Source organism: Echeneis naucrates, chromosome 10 (genome assembly GCF_900963305.1).
Source record: "Echeneis naucrates chromosome 10, fEcheNa1.1, whole genome shotgun sequence".
Lineage (NCBI taxonomy): Eukaryota > Metazoa > Chordata > Actinopteri > Carangiformes > Echeneidae > Echeneis > Echeneis naucrates.
The window spans coordinates 25,531,007-25,545,599 of NC_042520.1; the positions used below are offsets into that span (position 1 = coordinate 25,531,007).

The 14,593-nt window shown below is 42.4% G+C and overlaps 1 protein-coding gene across 2 annotated transcripts; it reads left to right on the plus strand.

Annotated features, from left to right (window-relative positions):
* The first annotated feature begins 1,012 nt into the window (after positions 1-1,012).
* On the plus strand, positions 1,013-13,505 carry LOC115050315 (protein atonal homolog 8-like). Of its 2 annotated transcripts, none has more exons than XM_029513157.1 (4): positions 1,013-2,424; positions 2,912-3,067; positions 4,880-5,071; positions 12,220-13,505. In XM_029513157.1, exons 1-4 carry the CDS (start codon positions 1,831-1,833, stop codon positions 12,223-12,225), a joined length of 948 nt encoding a protein of 315 aa, XP_029369017.1. In that variant the 5' UTR covers positions 1,013-1,830; the 3' UTR covers positions 12,226-13,505. The 2 variants fall into 2 exon arrangements, with proteins under 2 accessions (XP_029369017.1, XP_029369016.1); XM_029513156.1 differs by lacking the exon at positions 12,220-13,505 and adding an exon at positions 6,443-6,747.
* The last annotated feature ends 1,088 nt before the right edge of the window (positions 13,506-14,593 follow it).

Consider the following 14,593-nt stretch of genomic DNA (forward strand, 5'->3'; position numbering starts at 1 on the left):
CACAATGTAGCACAGACCTGTCCTGGAAGTCTGAATGAGTGCAATGTATTGGAAATAGTGGTAGGCAGGGTGGAACGGTGGGCTACCTCATTCTTGACCTGCCACCCGTCTCCAACCCAGCACCAGCCAGATCTCAAAAGCTCTTCTACCACTAAAATCAATTCAGTAACGCGCATTGCCTTACGTACCTGTACGTGCCGTAAATAAAAACACAACATCGAAATAAAAGCAATGTACATTCAGTCCATGCATGAGGTAAAATAAGAGAATGTTTATTTTGTAATTTTGCGGGCTGGTCAGAGTCAACCAAAGGGCTGTGAAATGCCCAGGCCGGCTCTAGGAGTTGACGGTGACAGGCACAGTTGTGTGTCTAATTTGTACGTCAATGTCATGTGGTGAACACAATACTTTTTCACTGCAGTAGACAGAAAAAACTTCTCTGCTGTACTGCTTTAAACGTGGTCTCTAAGCTCCTCCTACTGACAGGTGAGACAGATGCAGATACTGTAAATAAACTGGAGAAATAATGATGACAAAGGGATTAAAAACAAGCAGATAGTAGCTAATATTGTACAGTGGGACATGTTGATTCATCGCTGTAACCAACACTGTGAGGATGCATGTCTTCTTCTCTAACTGAATCCTGCATGATCCCTGTTAGGATGTTACCTGATCTCAGTTCCAAAAACACATTTCTCTTCTTTGTCATACTCTCTTAGAGTTGATCCTGAAAACTGGATCAGGTGTAGAGCTGCAGAGGCAGAGAAGAAAAAGTATAATTGAATTAAGTAGAAAGGGGAGAAGAAAAGGACAATGAAGTGGCATAAGGAGGAGAAGAAAATGAAAACGAGGAGGGAAAGGAAAAGAAGTACAGTGTGTAGAGGAACACGAAGTTCGACTGTGAAAATCTGTAACAAATTCAATCGAGCATGTGAGAGTTCCTGTTATAAGCCAGGACGTGACACTGCTGAGTCCGTGCATGTGTGTGTGTGTGTGTCTCACACAGTCCCAGCCAGTCAGACGCCAGCAGTCAGAGGAGAGAGAGCCCTCTCTGCTCTGAGCTCTAACGCTTCCAGACCAGCTCAAACCGACGCGGAGGACACGGACCTGGAGGATTTACCCGGTCTGCTGTGAAGAAACGGACTAATCAGCTTCAAAACAAGTGACTTCCTGCAGCCGGTGAATTGTGCGTAGCAAGGTTTCCCACTCACACCTTAAAACGGCAGCGGACTTTTTTTGCAGTCCCGGTCACGAGGGAACATGAAGGATACTTTCTGAACGTGGAACAGCGGACACCAGCGACACTCCCCCCGCCACCACCACCTACCCGAGGTGGGCAGGAGTGAGTCAAACTGAGTGCATGTGTTGACCAGGACGCGGAGGGTCCGCTGTGTGCAGCCCTGTTCTGTGTCAGTGGTGGTTATTCACAGTGCTGCTATGCAGACTGAGTGGAGCCAGACTCAGGCTACTGCACTGTGACCGCCTGCTCACACACTCAGACCTTCACTCTTAGTCCCGGGCCTGTGCACAGGAGCAGATGTTCCTCAGTTTTGTCTGACTGTGTATTACCCAGGATGCTGCTCTGCAGACAGACTGGAGCCACAGAGACCTGCTGCTGAAGTTCCACTCTCCGGCTGTGCAGCTTGTGTTACACAGTTGGCAGAGGGCAGAGTGCTATTGAAGCACACAAACTCTCTCATTGAGAGTGGAGGCACTAGACACTGATTTGACTGCAGCAGGTGAAGCCCCAGATTGGCCTTCTCTTTCAGGTTTTTAGCTCACAGTGGATGTTGAGCTTTACTCTAGCTGATAAGTTAGCCTCTTTTGGAAATGAAGAATCCTCATTCACTGAATGACACATGGAGCAGATCCATGGACAAAGAACCGGTTCTAGTCTCAGGAACTAACAAGAAGTTCAAAAGGAAGTCTAGAGAGCCTAAAAGGCTCTTCAGCAGCCCTGAGCCTGAGAGGATGAAAGCCTACCTGTCGGACTCAGTAGATGACTCCCAGGTAGAAGTGTGTGATGTCGGCAGGGTTGCTCCACTGCAGAGACAGCTGATGATGTCACGGGAGACAACGGGCAGAACCATGGGGACCCTGTCAGGACTTCCAGAAACCAACGTGGCTCAAGCTCAAAGTGGTGCCATAGATATGAGGATTGGTATTAACGTGCCAGGCATTGCTTCCAAACTGTCCCAGTTCCCAGAGATCTCCCACTGGCCCACAGCCATCTCTCAGCCCCTATCCAACAGACTCAAATTGGGTCTTTGCTCCTCGTTCCCTTTGTCTGCTTCCACCACCAGTAGCCAGTCCCCCAGTTTGCAGGCATTCTCACTGGAACCTCGTTTGCCTAACCAGGGTGTAGTTCTGCCTCAGGTCACTCAAAGCCACGAACACATGGAGCACCAGGTCCAGTCACCCAAGGTCAGTATGTGAAGTGTTTCCAAAAGCTGCAGAGACAGTAACCTGTGTATGCTCGCTGGTCCGCTCCTGTTTTTTTATGAGGTTCACACCAAATGAGATTCAGCAGGTCAGGATCTGTGTGTGTGTTCTTTTCCTCATGGGGAAGAGCTCTGGATACTGGTCCAGGAGTCACTGTCTGTCCCATGACCTGTTACACTTGCTGCTATGATGCAAAACTACCTGTGTCATATCCATTGGTTTATGGTGGACTAGGACTAGGCTGACATGTATAGACCTGGTTCTGATGTACTAGACCAGAGTGAGCTATAAAGACCTGGTTCTGATGTACTGGGACTAGATTGCCATGTTATGACCTGGTTCCGATGGACTAGGTCAATGGTGACAGACCTGGTTTTCTGTGATGAGGTTGAAATGTATAGGTTCTCTTCTGAGGTTCTACTGAAGTAGGACCAGAACTCTCACTTCATACCTCATCTTGTGCTCTCAGGAGTCTCCCAGGAAACGGAATGGAGTCAGTAGCGAGGGACCCGGTTGTCTTCCAGAGGTCAAAGCTGTGCAGCAGACCAGGAGACTTCTTGCCAACGCTAGGGAGAGGACCCGTGTCCACACAATCAGTGCTGCATTCGAGGCACTGAGGAAGCAGGTCAGACTCTGCAGTAACACTGCATGCATTCACACTTGACATAAGACATACTGACACAAGATACAGAGACATTTGCACACACACTGGACACGTACACAGTAGATACACACAAATGCGGTAGTCACAACAGATATATACACTTCAAACACAAGAGACTTACCCACACTTTGCACAGGACACACACTCACACTGTACACAAGAGATACACAAATGACATATTGTGCAATATACCCAAGAGACATATGCACACTGCACAAGTGACATACATATGCTTGACACAAGAGACAAACATACTGTACACACTGCAGTTGACGCATACACACACTGTACATAATGGACACACACACTGAGAACAAGAGAAACACATAGTACACAAGTGGTATGACAGAGAGGCCCACACATTGTACATTAGACACACACAAAGAAGTGATGTGTGCTGCACACAATGGATATGTACACATGGTACACAAGAGACATACAGTGTACACAAGTGACAGACACATTGTACACTAGAGCTAAGAGCCAAAACGATTAATTGAGTCAACCGGTTTAAAACATAATTCAATTACAATTTTCCTGAACTGAAGCTTAATTCCTTAATTTGGCTGCAGCACAGGATGCCACAAACACAAACAAGTGAGCGAAGCTCAGAAGAGACGAGAACAAAAAGCGTCGGAACACTTAAAAATGGAAAAAAAACCCAAAAAAAAAAAAAAAACAAGCAAAAACAGTACAATGCATCCACCCTGGTATGGTACTTTTATATTGTGGTTGTTGTCTCTATATAGATTTTTTTTTTTTATATATATCCTTTTACATTTAAATTTTTTTGGGTTATTGTTTCAACTGGTACTTGAATAAAGGACAAGTTGTTTGTCATTTTCAGACAGGTATTTTTCACATATTTATAATTTCTTTTCACCTATTAGAAGAAAATAATCGATAGCTGCAGCTGTTGAAGAGACATTCTATATTTATATACAGACGCATTGCAAACAAGATATGCACAAACTGTGCAAAAACAAACTGCTTACAAGATACATACACAGAGTACACAGGACACACACACTGTGTCAAATGATGTTTATGGTGGTTTTTGAAGATATTTTTTAGCTTTTCAAGATTTTGATAGTTGGTCAAACTTTGATTGTTGAATGTTTTAATGGTGTTGGCAGTTTCTGAAGGTTTGTGATGATTTTGATAATTGCAATGTGTTTTGAAGGTTTCGGTAGTTGTGACGGCCATTGAAGGTTTTGGTAGTTTTCCAAACTTTTGAAGGGTTTTAGTTTTTGATTGCTTTTTGTGGTTTGGATATTTTCATGGAGGGTGGCATAGGGGTTAATGATGTTGCCACACAACAAAGAGATTGCTAGTTTGGTTCCTGGGCCTTTCTCTGCAGAATTTGCATGTTCTTCCTGTTCGTGCATAACAGGTGCTCCAGTTTTTTTCCACCATCCAAAGACATGCATGTTTGGGTTAATTGGTGTCTCCAAATTGCCGATAGGTGTGAGTGGTTGTCTTTGCCTGGCTCTGTGTTGGAAATTAATTTTTTTTTTTTTTTTTTTTTAGGTTTTAATGGCTTTATGAATGATTTATGGTGGTTTTTGATGGTTTTGCGTTTGTGCAGCTGGCAAACTGTGTTTGATGTTTGTATTGGTTTTGGTGGTGTTTAGAGGTTTTGTCTTTCAATAATTTCATTGTTTTTGAGGAATTTAATGGTTTTTGATGCTTTTATTGTTTCTCTTACTCTGTCTGTCAACTGCATTTGACAACCCCTTACCCACCAATCTCCCTCCATCTCCCCCTGTCAAGGTGCCATGTTACTCCTACGGACAGAAACTGTCTAAATTGGCCATATTACGCATTGCCTGCAACTACATCCTGTCTCTCGCTCAGTTGGCTGAACTGGACTACAGCTCCGACCACAGCAGCCTGAGTTTCTCTCAGTGTGTGGAGCAGTGCACCAGGACCTTGCAGGCCGAGGGCCGGAGCAAAAAGAGGAAGGTGAGGTGTTACCCAATCTCTCCACATCATCTATGACTGAGTCAGATACCCATACCGAACCATCCACACCTTTTAATGTTCCAGTTACATGCCCTTACCACCACATCCAGACTTTTAATTTTTCTATGAGATACTCTTACCACCATTTCCAGTGTTTCCTCTACATTCATTTAGGAGTGGGCCTCTTGATAGCGGGCCACAACTCCTTCAAATTTATTTTTTATTTTTAATTGTTGCAAATACACCACCGCTTCTTCACAGCACAGCCTGGTGATGAGCGCAACAGTGGAAAGGGGAGGGAGGGGTCCTACTGAAGTTAACACGACATTCATTACTCGCAAAACCATGGCCTTGAAAGTAACATCACTTCAGGCACCCAGGCACCAGGTCAGAGAGTCAGAGGAGTGTTGTGAGCAGTGGAAAATAGGGCAGCGACTTACCGGAGAAAACATAGACCTATTGGCTTAAGATAATTCATAATAGATTTTACAAGTTAAATAGACATTCGCAAAGTATTGATGGCCAGCTAACGTTTTGTAATTAGCTGGTAGGTGAAGTTAATTGGGCCTAGTGCTAACTCAGTTACACTAACGTGGGTAAACTAATTGATGGCATTAAGCTAACATCTGCACGCCATAATGTATTAACTGCTGGGAAAATTTCCCTACAACAGAGACTTTGAGCTCTTCTATCAAAAAGCCAAGAAAAATTCATTGTTCTGAGCCTGGGTGCAAACTTTTACACTGATTCTACCGCCCATCTAGCTGTTAAAGAGATGATTATTTAGAATTTTTATTTATTCAGTTTTATTTATTTTTTTTTTTTTTACGTTTTACATTCAGCCTTTATCTGTCATTGTATATGGCTGAGATGTATAGGCTGTAGTGGTTGTAAGGGAGAAAGACATTTTCAACTGGCCAGCCAATAAATAGGTTGTAAAAGTTAAATCTGCAGTCAAGTGTCATTTGTTTACCCCACCACTACGGGGAAAAAAAAAAAATCCTACAGGAAACACTGCTATCCATACCTTTAATGTTCCATACGGGTACCCACATCACCCCAAGCTCATGTTTAATGTTCCAGTCAGATAGCTTCGTCACCCCATCCATACCTTTTACATTCCAGTCAGATACCCTCACCACCCCATCTAGAATGTTAATGATTTGTTCCAGCAGCACAGTGTCGGATGCTCACATCCTATCACCAGTGTTTGTTCCATCAGTTCTCATAAATATCTCAATGTAATGTAATTAAGAAGGTTATTACTGCTCAGGCTGTTTTGTAGAGGTAAGGTAGCTCAGAGTTTCTTCACTAGCTGGCTATTTCTCTTTTTCTGTGTGTGTGTTTGTGTGTCTATGTGTGTGCTCAAAGTCCCAGACGCCAGATGTTTAGAGTGGAGGGGAAGTGGAGCTGGCGCCATGAAGGGCAGAGGGCAACAAGAAGGCACGCGAACTGAAACCACAAACACACACACACACACACACACACACACACACACACACACACACACACACACACACACACACACACAAACTTGGCACATTCCCCAGCAGTCTCTCCAACATTCCCCCACTCTGCCTCTCTGGGCCATCTGCTCCAAAATACTTTGAAACAACGAGGGGAAAAAACACAGTCATCACCAGCCTGTCAGACAGCAGCAGCTGGTGGAAAGACAGGGAGACGGTATGTGTGTCCAAGAGGGAGGGGTTGAAGGGCTCGGGGAGGGATCTGGCTAGGACAAAATGCTTTTATATTTTCTCAGAGCCACTGAGTCTATGTGCACAAGGCAAAGGAAAACAGACATTTTCGCTTTTTTGTTATTTTGCTTCACCACATTGAGCCTTAGGCCACAGAAAAATGTTTTCCTGTGAATCACACAATGACATGGTAGATATGTGAGCTGAGCCTCTCCAACATCTCACCAGTCTAACAGCCATATCCAGACTTCTTCAGCTCTGCACTGACATTGTTTTCAGCACAGTCAGATAAATTCACACAGCTTATACAGGTTGCTAAAAGTTATAGATTTTCTATTTACATTCCATATTTACATTGAAGGGGCAGCACAGTGGCTAATTGGTGACTTTAAAATGCTCGTAGGCGTGGGTGTGAGTGTGAGTGTGAGTGGTTGTTCGTCTCTGTGTGTCTCTGTATGGTGGCCCTGTGATGGATTGGCAACCTGTCCAGGGTGTACTCTGCCCTCGCCCAGTATGAGCGGGGATTGGTTCCAGCACGCCCAGTAACCTGGAAACAGATAAGTATTAGAAGATGAATGAATTAATTTACATTAATGGTCTGTATTTTATAATACATGTCCATATTATACATTAAAGGTCACATATTTTATATTAAAGCTTTCACATCTGTGTTTTATCTGAAATGCTGATCAGCCAATAATCTGAGCAAATCAGAGCAGAGTCTCTGACGTTGCTTTCTGCCCTGTCTTTTTTTCCCCTTTTATCACCAGAGGCTTTTTTGCCCAACCAACCCTAACCCAAGCTCTTACTCCAGTCAATATGCTGCAAATTTTTGCACGTCATGCTTTTTGTCTGAACATTCTTTGTCTTCCTTATGTACTCTGAGTAACTTTTTCTGACTCTACATGTATGATCTTTAAATTCCACAAGCCAAGTAAAGTAACTTCTATAAGCAGCAGAGGGCAGAGATTTTTGACAATTTCAGTCACCTGGCCAAAGCCAGTATGCAGTTCACGACAGCAGTTGGAGTGTTATCACTGCCATGAACACCAGAGAGGTTAGAACTCAAGAGTGCCCCAGAAAGGAAGTCTTGTGGCTCAGCCATGAGCTTCACATTTCATCAAAGATCAACTCACAGTTGGAAAAATAGGAACATTCTGCTGGGTTGATGTCACCTTAAAGCTAAGAATTTTAGCCTACCATCCGTATTTGTCGAAACATGTTTTCTTCCATCATTCAAATGAAATCATTGCCAAATTCATCATACTATCCAAGGCTTAAATCTGTGCTTCCATCCATTTTCATCCTGCTGATTATTTTTATATTTTATTAAACTCACTCACACAGCTGTAACAAATCCAAATGTTGCTCCACAATTAATTGTCTCAGAAATAATTGTGATTAACAATATAATTCTCTCTTTCGGTCCAATTTTAAAATACTTTTTTTTTTCAAATAGTCATCACTATTTGTAAAACTATGTGTCAAAATAGTCATTAGTGCTTCTTGACTTGCATTTTTTCCCAACTGTAGCTCCCTTGTCATTTTAATTGATATGAATATGTATACGGACAAGTGCCAACAACTAACAGTTTAAATAATAAAATGGGCGTGGGGGTGGTGGGCAATTTAAAAAAGATTTTGAACACAAGCATGTTCAGTTTGAGGCTGTCACGTTTTTATTTCGTCTGTCGGCTGAACGACTCCACTCTGCCCAGCTGCCGGCAGGGGCCATCAACTGATCGATTTGTTTAATTTTGCAACTCAAGTGAAATCCGAACGTGTACCAGCTTAATGTTACGGGTATTTCTCAATACCATTTCTCAAAAATATACCCAAAATTCTTTGGATTGTTAACATTAGAAAGCTGATTTGACTTACAACTGTAATTCAATGCGTCCTCTGTTAGGACAATTACTGTTGTGTCACCCTGCAGGATGCACACGGACACGGGAAATGAGTTTGATGGATGCAAACAAAAGTGTTACAATGCTTTGACCCATTTCATGAAAAGAATTTTCAAATTCTAAAATTATGTTGAGTTTTTTTCAGTTCATGTATGTATGTATCTGGGTTTGGAAATGTGACAATGAGTAGGAATGTTTATACTCAGGTGACTCAGTGGGAAGCAGTGCTGAACTTTGACCATCAGAGCTAGGGCAAAACCTAACCTGACACACCAACAAAAAGCAGCCGTACAAAGCATTTTGGTCAGGTTGAGAGGAAAGTTACAAGGTAGCTCTGTTGTATGTGGCTGTCAATGTTGATATTGAAAATAGCCACAGACACTCCACAATTTACGAATGTGTTACGCTCCAAACATCTGTTCGTATTCTGAATTGTTTGTAAGATATTTGTTCTTCACAGAGCACATCTAAACGTTAACGCAAGTACAAAGAACTGTGTTGTTGGGCTATAGTAGGCTACGGTCCTGTGCAGAGTGGGTTGCAGCAAAATTTGTACTCAGAAGAGGTGCAGAGTACAAAAAGTAATACTTAAGCATGAGTAAAGAAAAAAAAAAAAAGAAATACCAAAGCAAGATTTGCAAGCAAGAAATAATTAATGATTAAGACAAAACTGGACACTGTGCTGTGAACTGCATCTTCAGCAAAGTCACAATGGTGGGCTACAAAATTAAGAGCTCCTGAAGATAATAAAGGGCTACAGGAGTTCCTCTATCTGCTCATATGCAGTGTAAAACAAACAGGAATCAAAGTGTCATCATGTTGGGGACACTCTGAGGAGTCTCCGTTGGCAGATCTCATCCAGCAGTTTGTGTTTTGAAGATTTTGTAGCTAAGGTGAGAGAAAGGGTACCTTCCACTCCTTGATTTTGGTAGTACATTGTGGCATGAAGAGGTTTAGACAGCGTCATAGTTAATGAAAAGAGCTTGTTCTTTCTCTGATTTTGGTTTCTACTCCGTTCAGACCAGAGGCCATGATAGGTGGCTATTTTGGCGGTGATTTCACAATCATCTTGGAACCGAAGAACCTGGTCAGCCACTGCATTTCTTCACTTGTCCCCACTATCATCAAACTTGAAGAACCTCTTCTTCACAGAGGTGCTGCTGTCTGAGGTGTAAACCAGAACATATGACGTCTGAGCTGCATTACTGAAGTCAGTTGTCTCGTCAGCCTTAGTGGAAAGAAAATGACCTTCCTCCTTTATGGCTAGAGTCATAAGCTCTGCATCTGACTATCAGGGCTTTTGAACTGTCCTTCGCCATGCCGACAAAAATACTGTATTGAGTCAAGATGACACCAAAGGAGGTTGTGGTATTTGGACAAAAAAAAATGCCTCTCTAAGTAGTTCCCTATGTTTGGAGTCCTTTCCCCATTATAGGCAATGATTATTTTATTTTATTTTTGAGTCCTGCCCAACACAAACACACACTGGCATGTCCTTGCCAGGTTGGCAATGAAGTCAGTCCTGACCAATGAGTGAGCCAGGTCTTAACTCTTTTCTGCTTAGAGACAAATAAAATAAATATAATTTGTTAGTTCTAATTCAATGTTGTGAGAACAGTAACCACATTTCTGGGTCAAATTTGATCGAGAAATTAGGACTAATTAGAATTAGAAGGGAGAAGGGAGCCCTGAGGGTTTCCCACTGGTGGGGAGTGAGTGTTGGTTTCTGCAGTAAATGTTAAAACCTCAGTAGCAGTGGCTGAAGTATTAGGACTGCTGTACTGACACTGCAGCACCTGCCAACACGTTCAGTTGTGTGTCCAAAGATCAGAAGTTTGTTTCTAATGTTGCTATACGGAGAGCTTTATGTCAAGCAGTGGACCTTGGATGGATGGTCAGGTCTGATTTCCTGACAATAATGCTCTTACAAGTATCAAGCTCCACTTGAGTTGCTTTGTCTTGAGAGTGTGTGTGTGTGTGTAGGTTGAGAGAATATCTTCTCTTTGGTCTTTGGTCACTCATCCCTGCCTTCGGTCTCTCGTGTGGTCTTAAGACTCCACTCTGGTCTTTGGTCTCATGTGTCTCTTCTGGAATGGGGGTAAATAGCAGATACCAGAGGGTGGCCAGTTTTCTTCTTAGTTTGAAAGTGATTTTATTTAGTTGACAGGCTTGTAGAATACCAGAAAAAGTATAATGTTTCAGACTCGTCTCCTGGTCAACAGATCTTTGTTGTCAGCAGTTTGTGTTCAAACTCACTACCACAGCACCAGAGGTTTGTCTACATATGCAGATGTTTTGTCTGCATGCATATCAGTTGCAAGTTCAGATCCAATGTATTTACACGCAGTTTTAAAACCTGCTTTCCACTTTGTGGAGAGCTCAATGTGAACCTTAGAGGCTGCTTGCTGTTGGTAGCTATATTGTATAACATCACAACCTACTTATTTAGTTGATTTGAGGTGTTGATTGAAAAATTTGGAACAGCTAACAGCCCATGTTGGGTTAGAGACTGCATGGTACACTTACACAGCAGACAGAATCGTGTTCTCTCTCAAACCCCATAACCTCTTCAAGCCTCTTTGTTGACTACACCAATAATATGTGAATGCAGAAAGCTCAAATTAAGTTCAATTTAAATGTTTCCTGCATGGACTGTGTGGTGGCACTAAAAGCTCTCCAAAAACTCAAAAATACTGTAGAATTGTCCCATTCTATCTTTAAGCCCACTGAATTGAGCCATGGACTCGAAATTTGTTTGTTGCCCAGGGACAAAGACTGCCAGAGAGCCCTACATGAAACCAAACATAGTTCTTTGCTCAATCTAGTCATGCACTGCAGTGCCTACAATGAATTGTACCAACACAGTCTGTCCCTCATCAGTCCCTCATTGGTCACAACAACATAAACTCCAGAGCTACCCTAACCAAGATGGCATGTGATAACGAAGCTAACCTTTTAACCTTGCACCAAGCTGGACCAGAGACAGTTAATATACAAGCAGTCCTTTGACGGACAGCTGTCTTCACATGTGTTCAAGTTCAAGTTCATATAATGACTATAACCCTGTAATACTTTCTACTGTGTCTCCATTGGGTAGAAGAGGCACATCAACAATGTCGTAAGTGAAGAAGCAAACTTGATTGCAAACTGACTGATCATCTGTGTGGGGGAAGAGCAGGAAGTCCTGTGACAGTGAGACTGAATATTGTTTATTCTCCGCTAAGTAAGAGATCGGAAGAACGAGAGAATGAGGGAGGGAGCACGAGAGAGGCTGTCCCCATAGAAGCGCATGATAAGCAATTAGCATTGTAGCTGTGAAGGCTTAAAGTGAACTGAGGCAGTTTGTCAGTAAATACAGACTGGGCCCTCTCAAGATGAAGGCTCTATGTTGAGTTCTCTTCACTGAGACAGCAGAATAATGGATTCTATCTTAGAAACTACAGTGTAGACAACCTAATCATTTGGTCCAAACAGCTGTCTGAACTGAGCTCACAGCTGCTTGTAGCCATCTGTTTTAATGGGTTCACTCCCCTCTCTGTTTCAGGAGTGAAGGTGATCTTGGGACAGGCCAACAACCGGAGGTCCTTGGGATGCTGGAAGGACAGATGACTAGAGGCAGATTAAAGCCAAGACCAAGAGGGGGATCAATGCCAGAGGGAGCAGGATGGATACTCTCACCACATGAACTATAATCAGTATCTCTAATCCATATCAGGACCCACAAACTAACAGGATATGCAAATTGGCAAGGGGTGAGTTGAAAGAGCCAGCTTGATGAATCCTTGAGAAATAAACTCAACTCTTTATTTTCAGTCACTTCCTGAATCATGGTGATCATGAACTTCACTTCAAAGCAGTTTTTTATTAGATTAATTTTATAGGTTATGATTCGTGTGACTATGATCTTTATTCAATACAGATAGTGAAACAGTTTTAGAAAAAACAGACAAATCAGACTCCAACATGACATGGAAAGGACTTCATCGAAACATTAAAAATCATTTCTGGGATTTGTCCCTTAGCAGGGCAGAAGTTAGCATTTGTACCTGGAGAGCTTTGTGTGACCGAGCTTGTTTTCCCTCAGACATCAGACAGTAGGTACTACATTTATTTGATGCATGCAACAACCATTCAGAAACTGAAAAACTCTTAGCATTCTGCCAATGCATGTTCAACAATATAGCCTCAGTGTGGGGTCACAAAGTCTCAGGAAAGTTTTTGACCCACTGACTGAGTCTTCTGGTCCTTCCATTGTGTCTTATTCCAGGAATAAAAATCAGTGAAGATTTCAAGCTCAAAATAGATTATTCATGGCGTGATCCTGTTAATAAGGCTCTGCATCATCAGTTATACCTCACATAGCTCGATAAGCTCCAACTAGCACTAGTGCCATTAAAATTTGTTTTGTTACCTTGATCATAGCCGTGGCTGACCAGCCAGACTAGTACCAGTCTCTTCACCTCTTATATGCAGACACTTCATCTGGCACCGGTGGATGGTTACTGCTACAGTGGCTTTGAAAACATTTAAACATACATCTCGTATCAAGGTTTATCTTTCTCTAATGCGCACATGAAAGGGCGGGAGAGGGGATGATGCCTTTCACTTTTTTACAGTGCTGGTGGCACCCGTGACCATGTGATACTATGGGAGTAAAGACTCAATAGCCAAATACCACATGGACACATAAGCTCTGAGCAGGTATCCCCAGTTCCAATCCTGGCTAGTGTGACTGATCTTGTTTGTTACTGTCCATTTCCTGTCTAAACCGCACTACCAAATAAAGGCACAAGAATGTACAAAAAATTAAAGAAAGAAAATGGCTACATAGATCTGTCCTGTCTACTTTACTCTGTGAATAAAACATCTAGTATTGTCTGACATGAGTTTCCTGTACATAGTTCTCATCTAGCCTCCTTGGATTCTGCATCTAAGGAGATACTCCCCCTATTACTGTAAATTACCGTACACTAATGGCAGCTACAGTCACCAGCATGCCTTTGTTACTGTGCTTTATTAAATATGATTTTTGCAGTATTGTGCTATTATTCTAATCTCTGAACTCTTCACAACAGCAAAGCGTAGAAGCAATAAAAACAGTTGGCATTTCTTGACTCAGCCAAGAGCTGATCTGTGCACTATTGTGAAAACCAGAAGTATCTTGTCTCAAGCGGATGCAGAAAAGCAAATACATGCATTTGTTACCTCTAGATGGGAATTGTCACAAATTGGCTCAAAATATGTGGAGGAGAAGGGGTCAACTGTTAGTGTCAATGAAAATGTGTAGTGTAACTTAAACAACCCCTAACCCTATTTACAAAAAAAGATGGTGTGGAGGGAAAAGGCATCAGTAGTGCATGCAGTGTATGAATGAGTGAGGCATGTGTGTCTGTTGAGTGCAAGAAGAAAACGCCAAAACAAGCCTGGGGTGGAGTCTGGAAGAGAGAGAGGCAATCAGTGGTGGTTGGCATTTATAACCTTGGTGAAGGCCTTAACAGGTGTCAGCATCTTCATCACCTGCCTCAAGACAGGCAGAAAGGGAGAAGTTGTACCACCCCCCCAGCTCGTATTATATATATATGTATATATATATATATATATATATATACATATATATGTATGTATGTATATGTAAATGTTATGTCAGTAGCACCTTTAGAAATATATTTACTGAGGAAAATGGTAATGTGCTCAAAACTTACTTTACCTGCTCTAAATGAACTAAGGGCCCACAGGGGCCCGGAACAGAGCATCCGCTATTGCATTGTCTGTCCCCTTGATATGACGGATATCCAAGTTGTAAGGCTGCAGTGACCACCTCATGAGCATCTGATTAAAATTCTGTTGTGACTTCAAGAAAGTAAGGAGGTAGTGGTCAGCAAAACTGACAGTGGAGTTACCCCAGAGCCTACAGACAT